General features: G+C 50.3%; 1 protein-coding gene across 7 annotated transcripts in view; it reads left to right on the top strand.

The window, feature by feature from the left end:
* Window positions 1-12945, top strand: part of plekha7a (pleckstrin homology domain containing, family A member 7a) — a 230886-nt gene that overhangs the window by 52238 nt on the left and 165703 nt on the right. Inside the window, exon 1 of one of the 7 annotated variants that reach the window (XM_056281278.1) lies at window positions 12478-12639. The exons of the other annotated variants lie outside the window; for them this stretch is intronic. Within the exon in view, the coding sequence (XP_056137253.1) occupies window positions 12569-12639 (71 nt within the window). The 5' untranslated portion in view covers window positions 12478-12568. Of the gene's footprint in view, window positions 1-12477; window positions 12640-12945 lie in introns of those variants that run through there. 7 annotated transcript variants of the gene reach the window in all.

Here is a 12945-nt window from a genome sequence, read left to right as displayed (position 1 = left end):
ACTTTTGGCTGGACAGACCAACGCTAGCTAGCGACGACGTCACTGAAGTTACACAATTGCCGGCCTACCAACCACGTAGGTGGGAGTTTCCCTGTTGGCCATATTGTAGCGAATTCGGGGGGCAGCCCGGGAACCGTCGCCACAGCCGGGACGCGAACCCGTATTTCCCACTCCGCAAGCGACAACGTTAACCAGTCGACTAAAGGGTCTGACCCGTTAGTCAAGGACCAACGTGTCTACTTATCCATGAACGTTACAGCGTTTTTATTTTATTTTTATTTTTTTTGTATTGCTGCTCGTGGATACTGCTGAAACTTGTCATTGCAAAAAAAAAAAAGTTCAATTCATAAAACAGCAGCACTAATAGCCACACGCAGTTAGTGAAAATAATTAGCGTCTTCGGAGTTGGTGGTAACTGAAGCGCATCTATTAAGGGGTGTCACGACCAGACTTTGCAGTGATTTTAGCCAGGTAATTATTTCATATACAAATAAATTTGTGCTATTTACCCGTATAAACGTTTGAAATCGGCTGTCCAGTACAGCTGCTGTTCACGGACCCCCCACCGTCACGCTCGTCACACTTGGCTCCGGATGACGGATGGTTGGCGGTGGCGTCTCGGAGGACGCCATGCCTTCGCAAAATAACCAGCAAAAAAAACCCAAAAACGACAGGACAGTCAACAAACAGAAGAAACACTTACCTTATCAGGCAGAAAAGACCGATTGAGAAAAAAAAATCTCCGAAATTAGAAACAGTACAGATATACAGATAAGACCAAAACCCCGCGTCAGACGCGTGATTTTTTTTCGTACCCGTTTTCGGGAACTCTGCCTCTGATTGGCTAGTACTCGTTGAGAGAGCGTTTACCTGGATTCCGGGAAGACCCGCCCCTACTCTATCTCTGATTGGCTATCCCTATCCCTAACCTTAATCAACGGAGGCAACGAGTACTAGCCAATCAGAGGCAGAGTTCCCGGAAAACGGGTACGAAAAAAAATCACGCGCGTCAGACACCTGTCAGCGTTGGATTTGAGTCGCGACAGCGTAAGCGGTTTACGACACGTAACTCCCAGCATGCAGTGCAGTGAGAGAACTAGACAGCCCCCCCCCCCCAAGTCACTGGTGAGGATATTCACGATTATCCCTGTTGAGATATGACACCAGTGTATTTGTATGACTAATGTGTTACTGTACTATTATTTTGTTTACGACTTTGTTTGTCCACAAGTGGGCGGTGTGGCGCTTGCATGCGCGGATTGATTACGTCACTGAGACGCTGTTCATTTTCTTCTTCTCCCAAAACTACCGAATAAACGAAGGCTGCATTTATCCCTCTAGCAGAAGTTCGGTAGTCAGTACGATTCTTTATAACGGTTTAATAATCCACTTCATCTGCGCAGAGATAGACATAAAGTATTAGTCTAGTCTTCTAACAATCCCGATAATGGAAATTCACCACGATCAACTTTTCATGAGTGTTTTTTTTTTTTATCACAATCCGCGATAACATTCTATATCGTCCCATCCCTAGTCAGAGGACGCATCCAGTTTGCGCCACCTGGTGCTGTTTGCCTGTAACTCCAAGCCTGATGCTCCAGACAGAGCTAATACAAGCTGCGTCCTCCCGGGGCTGACCATACTGGAGAGCAGGAAGTTAAGACCACACTGAGACTCAGAAAAGAAAGAAAGACTCAGAGAGAAGCTATAACTGTTACCATAAACAAGTTATGCTAATTTTAAGTTTAAAATTAGAAAAGGTGGTTATAAATACCCAAATTCACTGAAAAAAAATATAATGTAACGTGCACGAGTAAGTAGACACGTTGGCCCTCGGCTAACGGGTCGGAGCCTTTAGTCGACTGGTTAAGGTTGTCGCCCGCGCTGCGTGAAATCCGAGTTCGCGTTTCGGCTGTAACGGTCCGGCCGGGCTGCCCCCCGAATTCGCTACGTTGGTGTCAGAAGTGGCATGGTGAGATCGTGAAGCAGTGGCGTAACCAGGAATATTTTTGTAGGTGGGCCTGAGTGAAAATGGGTGGGCCAAAATTTTCCAGCAATAATCTTTCAAACAAGACGCAAATTCGAACACATTACAGCAGTAAACACATAACACAGGTTTTTAGTACGCGACCAAGAAACATACTAAAACTTTAATAAAAACCCACTTAAACAAATACCACCCCAGTCATTCTCGCCAGGCTCTGCACAACCATTTAAACATCACTGAGGAAAACAGCCCGACTCGGTTTAAAAGATCATGATACAACATGTAAGCTATAGGCCTATAGTACACGTTTTACAGCACAATGTGTAGACGCCGAGGGCGAGCATTGAAGATCGAGATTATTTCATCATAGTCCAAAGAGTCAGTAAATTCCCTTTCAAAGGACAACAGGGATAGATTGTTGAGGCGTGCAGTTAGCATGGAAGATCTTAGACATGTTTTGATACGGCCTGTAGTGGAGAAGAGTCTTTCAACAGTACATGAAGTCAGGGGAATGGTGATCATTGCCCTTAACAGTCTGTTAATGTTTGGGAAAACGTCAGAGTTGCAGCTGTCCAGCACTTCAATGAGGGATGGGTAACACTGACCCCTCTCCACTTTACGACGCAGTGCCTGAGTGAAAACGGTCCATTCCGAACCCTCAAATTTACCAAGTGCAAGACAATGGGGTTTGCTAGCCTGATGTTTCGAGCATGCTTGGCGGAGGTGCTTCCAATCTACAAACCCGCTTCGAAAAAACGTGTTTTCCATATGGGACTCGGGGAAATGCCTACACATTTTACAGAAAACAGCGTTCCTTGCTGAGCTGTATTCAAGCCACTTAAATTCTTCATACCACTTATGGGAAAAAGAACGTAATGTCGCGGTTTTTCTATAGCCCGGATAACTATGGATGGAGGCGGGGACTTTTAGGTGCGACAAACCGGGCTTCACCATCGTTAGCTAGATAGCTGCGCCAATGCTAGGGCTAGCCTGCTAGTTAGCTAGTTAGCCGTGTGCTAATGGGTTAGCAAGCTCACCTTGGGACCAGGGCTGGTGATGGAACAGGGCGGCTGAGCTCTAGGCGGGGCGGGAGATGGATGGCTGCTCTCCGGGGTGCGTGTCTCTCTCTCTCTCTGTATTCTGGCTCCGGTGTGACCGGGTGAATGTCTCTCTCAGTCTCTCTGGGGAAGCTCTCGGGGGTAGTCAGCTAGCTACAGGTACCGAGGCAGTCTGCTGCTAACACTACCACTGCTAGCCACCGTATCTACTGTCTAGCCCAGGATACGCTAGGTTTCCCTGCTCTATCCCACGCTAAGGTGACAGTCTACGATATGGTTACTAAACAGTTCTGGCGCGTTGTCTCTCCCGCGGTGTCTAATATAGTTGCGTCTGTGACAGCGCGAGCTAACCTGTGATTGGTCCTCTAGCTGCACGAGCCCAGTGCAACATTCCAAGTACATCCCCAGGCATTTCCCACTACACTGCCCCCCTCCAGCACTGTTGAGTCCCTTCAGCATAAATGAACAACAGACTACAAAGATCAGTCTGATTAATCTAACACGATAAACGGGACAGAACACCCGCGAAATGAACTAGGCCCGGAACAAAGGGCGTCAAATAAATGTGGGTGGTCGCTATCCATACTGGACTCTTGTGACTAGCCTAGTAACCCCCAAGTCAACTAGTCACGTCCGTCAAAGTTAGTCTAGGAGCCAGGCGGGCCTCCGGACTGGCCGGCCCCGTCTGGTGGTGTACGGGAGATGGGACTCAGCGGCGTCGGCTTCGTCTCCTTCTGGGTCAGGGGCGTTGGACTGCCCGCCCGGAGCACAGGCTGCTGTCCCACGACGTTGGGTGATTGTCGACTCGCCTGAAGATTAGCTGGCAGCAGTGTGTTGGAGCGGCTGGAACCGAGCCGGGGAGCCTGGTGTGCTGGGTCCTCCATCGTCGTTTGCGTGGAACAGGTCCTCCAGCCGGAGATCAAGGTCTTCATCGATCTCCTCCTGCTCTGTCACTCCTTCGTACTCCTCTGTTCTCTGCGCCCCCGGCTCCTCCATGTCAGCAGCGGGAGGACCTCCTCCAGGTGTTTCCTGCGGCCCTATGGCTGGTGCTGGAGCAGACAACAGAGCATGGCGCCTGTCATCTGTGCCCCAGATCTTCACCAGGCAGTCATCTGAGCCCGTGAAAATGCGTCGCCCGGTGCGGTCGAAGGTGACACAGTAGACAGAGGAGAGATGTCCCAGAATCCTCTTGTGCATCTTCATGTGCTGGTAGACAGCTGTAGGCAGTAGCTGGCGTAGACGGTAGGAGCCATTGAGCCGACGCCCATTGCTCGTCTCCATGATATTGGGTGGACTCCCATAGATAATAGGAGGCTCTGGGGGTCGTCCACAGTGCAGAGCAGCCAGCGCTGAGCCCTTCCACACAACATGCTTGCAGCTCTTGTTGGTACGCAGGAGGTTCTGCCTGCCGGCTCCCAGGATGCTGTGGAGACCAGGCACGCTGGCAGGAACCTCTTTCTCCAGCAGTGGACATACTCTAGAACACACTTGGAGTAGGTGGTCTGGGCTGATGTGCCTGTGCAACTTCACCTTGTTAATGTTGTCGATGCCACTGGCCAGGGTCTTGAGCTCGGGGGTGCTCATGCTGTCTCCTACCGGCGGAGGACTTGGAGAGCTATCGCGACGCCGCTCGTCTCCCCATGCTACTCGCCGGATTCTCCCTTTTCCTTCAACCTCTCGCCCCAGCGTCGCTTTAAAGTCATACTCGCGTGCCTCAACCTTCCTGATTGCTTCAGCTAGTGTTTTGGGTTCTGCCCCCAGGACTTCATACGCGATGTTTTGGTTCTTCAGCCCGCGCAGAAAGGCTTCTGCAGCGTAGGCCTCCTGCAGTGTAACACCAACCTGCGGGTATGCCAGTGTGACAAGTCTCCTCACTTCCTCGCCAAACTCATAGAGGGTCATCTCTCTGGCCTGCTTAACCTCGCTGAGTTTACGGCGCGCAGTTCCCTCAGGAAGCTCTTTACCGTAGCGGCGGCGTAACTGGGTGATGAGCGCGTGGTAGTCATCTTTTATCGGAGCCGGCTGCGCGATGACAAAAGACATGGCGTTGTCCCTCAGTCGGAAATACAAGGCGTCCAAACAGGTCTCGTCGGTCCAGCCCCTCTTTCTCGCCATCCGTTCGAATGGTCCAACGAAACTATCCCAGTCGCCCTTACCATCAAAAGTGGCGAGGAGCTTGATGTCATTTTCGTGTCCTCGGTCGGGACCTTGTGAGCTTCGGTTGCCGCTCCGACTTTGAAGGTCTCCTGTCTGGCTCTGTTGACCTCTAGAGGAACCTGCCTGCCCTCCAACGCTGTCATCCAGCAGGTTTCGGCCGCCGTTGCTGTCCAGGGACATTTGGCCACCCTGCATCCCGTCGGGGGGTGGTACTGCAGTCGCTCCATTTTTTCCACCATGACCGATCGGAGTGCTGGTAAGTGGTGCGGGCTCACTGGGTCCATTTCCTGTATAGCGCAGGGCTGCTGGGGCCGCTTTGCTGCTCGGGCCTGGCTGGCGTCTCCTCGTTGCGCCGGTCGCTCAAGTTAGCCACTGCGGCCATAGCTGCTGGCAACAGGTGATCAGCGCCGTCTCACTGTCTGGCCCCTGGGTTCTCCCGGGCCGGGGTGAACTGCGAGAGTAGGCTCATGTCTTGCACCGTTCTGCTAGTTCGTTCTCCGAGCACAGCCCCTGCCGACCCTACACCACTATCGCTTTGAGGGCTACTAGGAGAAACCCCTTGCTTCACTACTTGAGCGATGGGCGACAAACCGGGAGGCTCACCTTGGATATCTGAACGATGACGGGCCCAATCGGTGCGCTGAATGGGAGGTGTGGGGGGACGAGATCGCTTAGCCACCGCTTCCGCTAGTCCATCGATACGCGCTGTGAGGGCCTCCATCTGCATCTCTATCTGGCGTTGCATCTTAACCTGGGTCTGGCGTTCCATGTTTTCCATCTGGCGTTGCATCTGAACCTGGGTCTGGTTCATGGTTTCCATCTGCGCCAGGAGGAGCTCATCCAGGCATGCTCTCCGGGGTCTTCTGTCCCCACACCAGCACCATCCAGACTCAACTCAGACTGTTCTTTTACATTTTCTTTGTCCTGTGACATTTTTATTTTTCCACTGATTTACGTTTGGGTTCCACTTCATAAAGAAGTTTCTTATTCACTTTTTTCGTTGGGGTTCTACTTCACGAAGAAGTACAAAATGGCTTCTTGCTAGCTGGGTTAGCTCACAGTGTGCAGGCTGAATTATGCCGCCATGTGACCGGGGCAGGATCCTCCGGTGTTGAGATTATGGCGAATCCCAACCTTTTATCCCACTTCTGACACCACTTGTCGCGGTTTTTCTATAGCCCGGATAACTATGGATGGAGGCGGGGACTTTTAGGTGCGACAAACCGGGCTTCACCACCGTTAGCTAGATAGCTGCGCCAATGCTAGGGCTAGCCTGCTAGTTAGCTAGTTAGCCGTGTGCTAATGGGTTAGCAAGCTCACCTTGGGACCAGGGCTGGTGATGGAACAGGGCGGCTGAGCTCTAGGCGGCGCGGGAGATGGATGGCTGCTCTCCGGGGTGCGTGTCTCTCTCTCTCTCTGTACTCTGGCTCCGGTGTGACCGGGTGAATGTCTCTCTCAGTCTCTCTGGGGAAGCTCTCGGGGGTAGTCAGCTAGCTACAGGTACCGAGGCAGTCTGCTGCTAACACTACCACTGCTAGCCACCGTATCTACTGTCTAGCCCAGGATACGCTAGGTTTCCCTGCTCTATCCCACGCTAAGTTGACAGTCTACGATATGGTTACTAAACAGTTCTGGCGCTTTGTCTCTCCCGCGGTGTCTAATATAGTTGCGTCTGTGACAGCGCGAGCTAACCTGTGATTGGTCCTCTAGCTGCACGAGCCCAGTGCAACATTCCAAGTACATCCCCAGGCATTTCCCACTACAGTAATTTTCCTGAAATGTTGGTTGCGGGGAACACTAATTTAGGCTGCGTGGGTGGCTCATCCACAGCAGACAAATCTGACGGTGGCATGGTCAAGGGAATCGTCTCACCGTCGTCAGAGGGGGGAGGAGAAGCTGCCTGCAACGGAGAAGCTGTTGTCTCCTCTGTCGTTCTCTCCGGTGGTATCTCACTCTCATTGGGCGGCTCAGTCGGTGCTGGAGCAGGTGTGCTTTCCTCCTCTCCATCCGTGGCTTTTTTAAAAAGCGGAAGATTGAACTTTGTTTCGCCATTCCATAAGTTATGGCTAACTGTTGGCTATTGGCTAGTTAGCAGCAGTGAAAAATACAGAGCGTGATGGTATGCGCGCTCAGATTTTGCAGTTCTACGTACGTAAAAGGGGCCGGCCTACGTGCTTGTAAGCCAGCGTGATTGGGTGGGCCTGGGCTTGAAATGGGTGGGCCTGTGACAGGCCAGGCCCACCCGTGGTTACGCCCCTGTGACGTGAAGGACCGTGAGGTCATCGGAAGCGTTTCCCGAAGGAGGGGGGGTAGTGTAACGTAAACGAATAAGTATCGGACCCTAACCATCCCACTTATGACATCAATCTAGTGAATTCGGGGGGCAGCCCGGCCGGGCGCGAACTCGGGTTTCCCGCACCGCGGGCGATAACGTTAACCAGTCGACTAAAGGCTCCGACCCGTTAGCCAAGGGCCAACGTGTCTACTTATTCGTGCACGTTACAATAATATTACATATATCAAAATTTCAACGTACAGTTGCTGTACTTTCCTCTTGAGTTCCACCGCTTTTATTGCCCCCCCCCCTTTTTTTTAAGCTGAAAACATGTAGTTATTGTAGTTTTTGGACATGTGTTTTTGTCTTTGTGTTGCACTACTGTGGGCTGGGGGAAATTATATTTTGTTTCATTTCATGCACGTCGTTTCATTTCATGTACGTGAAACGACAAATAAAGTGGTCCTGATTCCTGATACGGGGTATACATAGAATGTGACCTTGACAGCAGGCACGCGGAGGTGAGGGGGGTGAGGGTTGGAGGGGGGACGGTGTGGTAGGTGAGGCTGTTAGAGACTGATAAGCAGTGTGACTATCTCACCTACTGACATGATTCAACACAGCTGTCAGTTGTCTGCAGGGCGGGGGGGGGCAGTGTGTGTGATGTGTGAGCGTGCAAGTGAATGGTTCCATACTTATCGATGTGGTAACGATTATGTGTGTTTTTTTTGTATGACTATGTGTCCCCTTTATTAATTTTAGGTTGATTTCTCACCCATTCATATTTGAGAGCGAGCGAGCGAGCGAGAGAGAGAGAGACGCAGGATCAGAGGCTTGTTTGTTTCCAAGCCCCTGATTTGATGGGCTGGGATTGAATTTTACAGAAGAAAAACAAACAGTGGGAGTTGACTGGTTCCACCTGCCACCTCTTTCCGCACCTCTGATGTTCCCTCCCTCCCTCGCAATGCCATACCCCGCCTTTATCTTCCTCATCTGCTGCCTCACTCATCCTCTTCGCCAACCACTGGCCTCCTCTCCCCCTCCCGGCCCTCTTTCCCACACACACTTAATGCACACTGTGTGCGCACACGGTCCTCTCCCCCGATCTTAACCCCCTCCCCCACCACCGCCACAACAATAAGCCCCCTCCAGTCTTCACATCACGAGACGTGATTTCACCATCCATGTATGCCCAGAGGCTGTGGGAGAGAGGCTGATGTTGTGTGAATCAATTCACACATTTTGGTGTGTAAGGTGGTCAGAGGTCATCATGGGTGTATGACTGCTCAAACAGGTGGCTGCATCTGGTTCAGGAGGCTGTATGAGCAGTGCACAAGTGCCCCGGGGGCGGCTACCATAGGTGCCATCACTATTAACATCAGTAATATGAACTATATTAGAGATTTCCTTCCAAAATTAGTCAAGTTTGAGATTGCAAAAAAATATCTGCTACTTTTTAAAGGAAAGAAGGTAAGTTGAGTCGTCAAAGGACAGCGTATTAATGCACTCCAGCCAACTATTTTTTTTTAAAGAAAAAGCAAAATGGATGTAGAGTGTTTGGGATCATAACTCCTAAATTATTCAGTACTCTTCTGCAAAAAAAAGAAGCTGATAAATAACAGGAAGAGACTCATCTATTATTAAGTCATGCATTGTCGGCCCCCAATTAAAGCCCACACCTCACTCAACAACTATCAAGAACCTTGTGAACAAAACTACTAGAGCATAATAACGGTGAAAACATTTTATCAGCTTAATCCTGCTTTATGAAATGCACTTTGCAGAGGCACCATTCAGAAATGTGCAGTTTGTTGAAGGTATTCTCGCAGGCAGGCAGGGTTACAGAATTATCAGGGCCATGGCTAATTGTCTGCCATATTTTTCCGATATGCTAAAAAAAAAGAAGGAAGAAGAAGATAATCACTCCTATTCCTTTTTTTTTACGTCCTCTTCCTGGACCACTGTTGTCAGGAATATGGTCAGAGTACTTTGACCTCTGCAATCCTTGGATTTTATTTGTGACGACGGCCATCTGGGAGCTTGCTGTCAAGACAAGGCCTTTCCTATTCACGTTCACATTTCAAGTTGCTGTACGAGCATCGGGTCACCGCCTAAACATGTCAGATATAAATGCAGTAGGGCATTGCCAGTGTCTCAGCTTTATTTGTTTAAGTGATTCTGATACAGTCCCCAGAGGACGTTTACTGGAACTGACACATGTGATTCGATAACAGGGAAAATCTGTTTAGTGGGTTATGAATACGGTGATCCAGTATCCCTCATGGGATGGCCTCTCTCTCTCCCCTAGCGACAGTGCTGTCCTTTTGTCAAGACTTAATGGACACCGTCGCTAGGAAACGTGGATGTCATCAGCTCCTCGGATGAGTTCCAGTGCTCTTCAGACTGAGGGTATTGCACTTGACTTGCAGCGGAGGAGACACAACGTGAATGTAACTGTATTGTAAAATTGTGCTTATGACGTCATTCTCTAGTGTCTCTCATAGCTCTCCGGCGAACGGAAAACGAAACCTTAAAAATACTTGTTTTATGACCCACATTATGAAGGCTTTTTATCATCCCAAGGGAGACTCAATCTCCACGCTCGTAAATTGTGTGTACTGTGGTGCAGTCAGTAATGGGGAGTATATACAACAAAATGAATAACTAAACTACGGCAGAATGGTCTCACTTCTTTAAAGCTGTCACGTCTTTGTGTAAACATTCCTTAAAGGAGATTACAGGTCTGAGCTTTGACCTGCAGCGAGTGAACCTTGTCATTTTGCCAGCATTGCGTCTGCAGCAGGGTTGTCCTTGCAGCAGGGTCATGGCTGTGCGGGGCTCGGTGGGCCCTGAGACCCGCCCATCCCACCAGGAGAAGATGGCACATCCCTGCCATGCTGAGCAGAGGTGACCTCTCACCTGCAGGCAGCAGCGGCTGGCTAATCAGGAGGCTCGAGCCCGGCTTTGCGTGGGGTTGCCAATCGTTCCTTAAAATAAGGAATCGTTCCTTATATATATGTGTGTGTGTCTGTGTAGTGTAAGGGCACATTATATTTGTTATGCCCGCGCCGCCCCGTCCATCCAACCCCCGTCCCTGTCCCCCGTTCCTTATTTCCATTTCGAGGAGTTGGCAACCTTAGTTTTGCGCCTTTGGACTTCCGACAGGTGTGGCTGCCGCAAAGTCCACCGTGTTTGTCTCCACACGCTAATCTTTCTATTTCTCCATCTGTATTCGCTATCTGCATTCTCTATCTGTTTCTCCATCTGTATTCTCTATCTGTTTCTCTATCTGTATTCTCTATCTGTATTCTCTATCTGTTTCTCTATCTGTATTCTCTATCTGTTTCTCTATCTGTATTCTCTATCTGTATTCTCTATCTGTATTCTCTATCTGTTTCTCTATCTGTATTCTCATCTCTCCAATGAATCCTGTTATGCTCAATCTCGCTGTTTCTCTTCTCTCTTCCTGTCTCTGTCCCCCTCTGTCGCTTTATCTCTACGGCTTTTTACACAGCCTTGCCAAGTCGGAACGTTGCACCATTAAGCCGCTTCGCCGTTCTGTCTAAAAGGTACGAGGACGATTGGGGGGGGGGGGGTCATTGGTGTGCCGGCGTTAAGACAGCAGCGGAGGTAGTCACACAGCCGAACCAACGTCCGTGTAAAAGGCACAGCCGGCAGGACGGAACAGCCGACGCTGTTGCGTTACACGGCGTTACGCCTCTGCTTCCGGAACGCCGGCATGCTCCTGTAAAATCATGCACCGGGGCGCGATTATACCGCCTTGTTTGGTTCAGCGTAACCCCCCCCCCCCCAACAAAAAATAAACAAAAAACAAAGCCGGCATAAAGACGAGTCTTCATTACGCCATTACTGCGCGACCTCTGCAAAAACGCATTTTCTCTCTCTCTCTCTCTTCTCTCTTCTTCTCTCTCTCTCTCTCCTCTCTCTCTCTGTCTTCTCTCTCTCTCTCTCTCTCTCTCCTCTCTCTCTCTCCTCTCTCTCTTCTCTCTCCTCTCTCTCTCTCTCTCTCTGGTGCATATCCTGCCAGATGAGCACGGGGCGGAAGAGGAATGCCTCGCTCTGTTTACCTCTCTCTCTCTCTCTCTCTCTCTCTCTCTCTCTCCTCTCTCTCTCTCCTCTCTCTCTCTCTCTCTCTCTCTCTCTTGATGCGCATACTCTCGCTCTCTCGCTCTCTATCACTGGCGCCTTCCACCTCTTTCTCGCCTCTCAGTCGCTCGGGCTCCACACTGCGCGGCTGTGTGATGAGGCTGGGAAGCCGGCCGGGGAGTCGGTGATCTTCGTCTGCCGGTTCCAACCCCCCTCCAGAAAAAGCGCGAGTGATGGCAGGAGGCTCTCCAGCGATTTAACACATCTCTATTAGTGAACAACTGGACCCCATGGCACCCTGTAGACTTGGAAAGGAGCCCAGTATGAATTTCAGAGATTGTTAGGGACGTGTGAACATTGGGAGGCTGAGGACCCGAGAGATCCGTTTTGAAATCTGTCATCCGCTGTTTAAACAATCGTGTTCATAGGTGGATGATCTCAGAGACACCAGCTGAAACCTTGGTGGTGTGAGACACCTGGAAACGCCTGACTGAGCACGCCAGAGATACAGATTAGTCAGGTTTACCTGAACGGATCTCCATCAGACTTGGTTACACCTGGGAAGCGCAGGAGGAGATGAGTCATTGAAGGAAGATTAAAGGAATGACCTAGGATGTCGGAGATCTCCAGGGGTAATTGCACATGAAACCAGCTGAGTACGAGCGGTGTCGGTAGGGGAGCGGGAGGCGCAAGCAGGGGCTCATCTAAAGGTGTGCACAAACAGTACCAGCCTCTTCTTACCTGACTTAATCCTCTCAATTTCTTTCTCTTTTTTCTCCAGTTGCTCCTTCCTCACTTTTTCATTCACTTCACTCTGTACTTTCTCTCAATCTGACATCTCTCCTTCCCCCTCCATGGAACCACTCAAGACAGTGAGAGGAGGCGCTGATTAATGTGACTCCCAGTGCCCCTTGGTCCTGGGTCCGTGGCAGCAGAAGCTGTGGTGCTTGTGAACTTGCGATCGGGTCGAACACCAGAAGCACCATGTGGAGTCAGTCAGGATATTGCAATCACTTACCTCATCCTGGACATCCCTTCTACCATGCGCCCTGCAGGTACTGTATGCCGTCTCCTCACTGTGGCTATGTCTGCGGCAGAGTCACACCACAGAGCTCCACTCTGTGGTGTCCTGGTTCCTCTTAAGTGTATCAGTAAGGGCTGTGAAGCTCTGTATAAAGTTGACAGGATGTCGCCTCACTAATGGTGGTGAGCTTGGAAACTGATTCAGATTTTATAATAGGAAAATTCAGCTGAGGTGCACATTGGGGGGTGGATGGACAGCCAACTTTTTTGTGCTGAGGAAAGTTGTTGTCAACCCCTGGGACAGGAGGTGATAAAATGTGTGTATTGTAATGCGTTTT

The sequence above is a fragment of the Lampris incognitus genome, chromosome 6 (genome assembly GCF_029633865.1).
Source record: "Lampris incognitus isolate fLamInc1 chromosome 6, fLamInc1.hap2, whole genome shotgun sequence".
Classification (NCBI taxonomy): Eukaryota; Metazoa; Chordata; class Actinopteri; order Lampriformes; family Lampridae; genus Lampris; species Lampris incognitus.
Note: the sequence above shows the minus strand (reverse complement) of the source record. Positions and strands in the feature narration are given on the sequence as shown.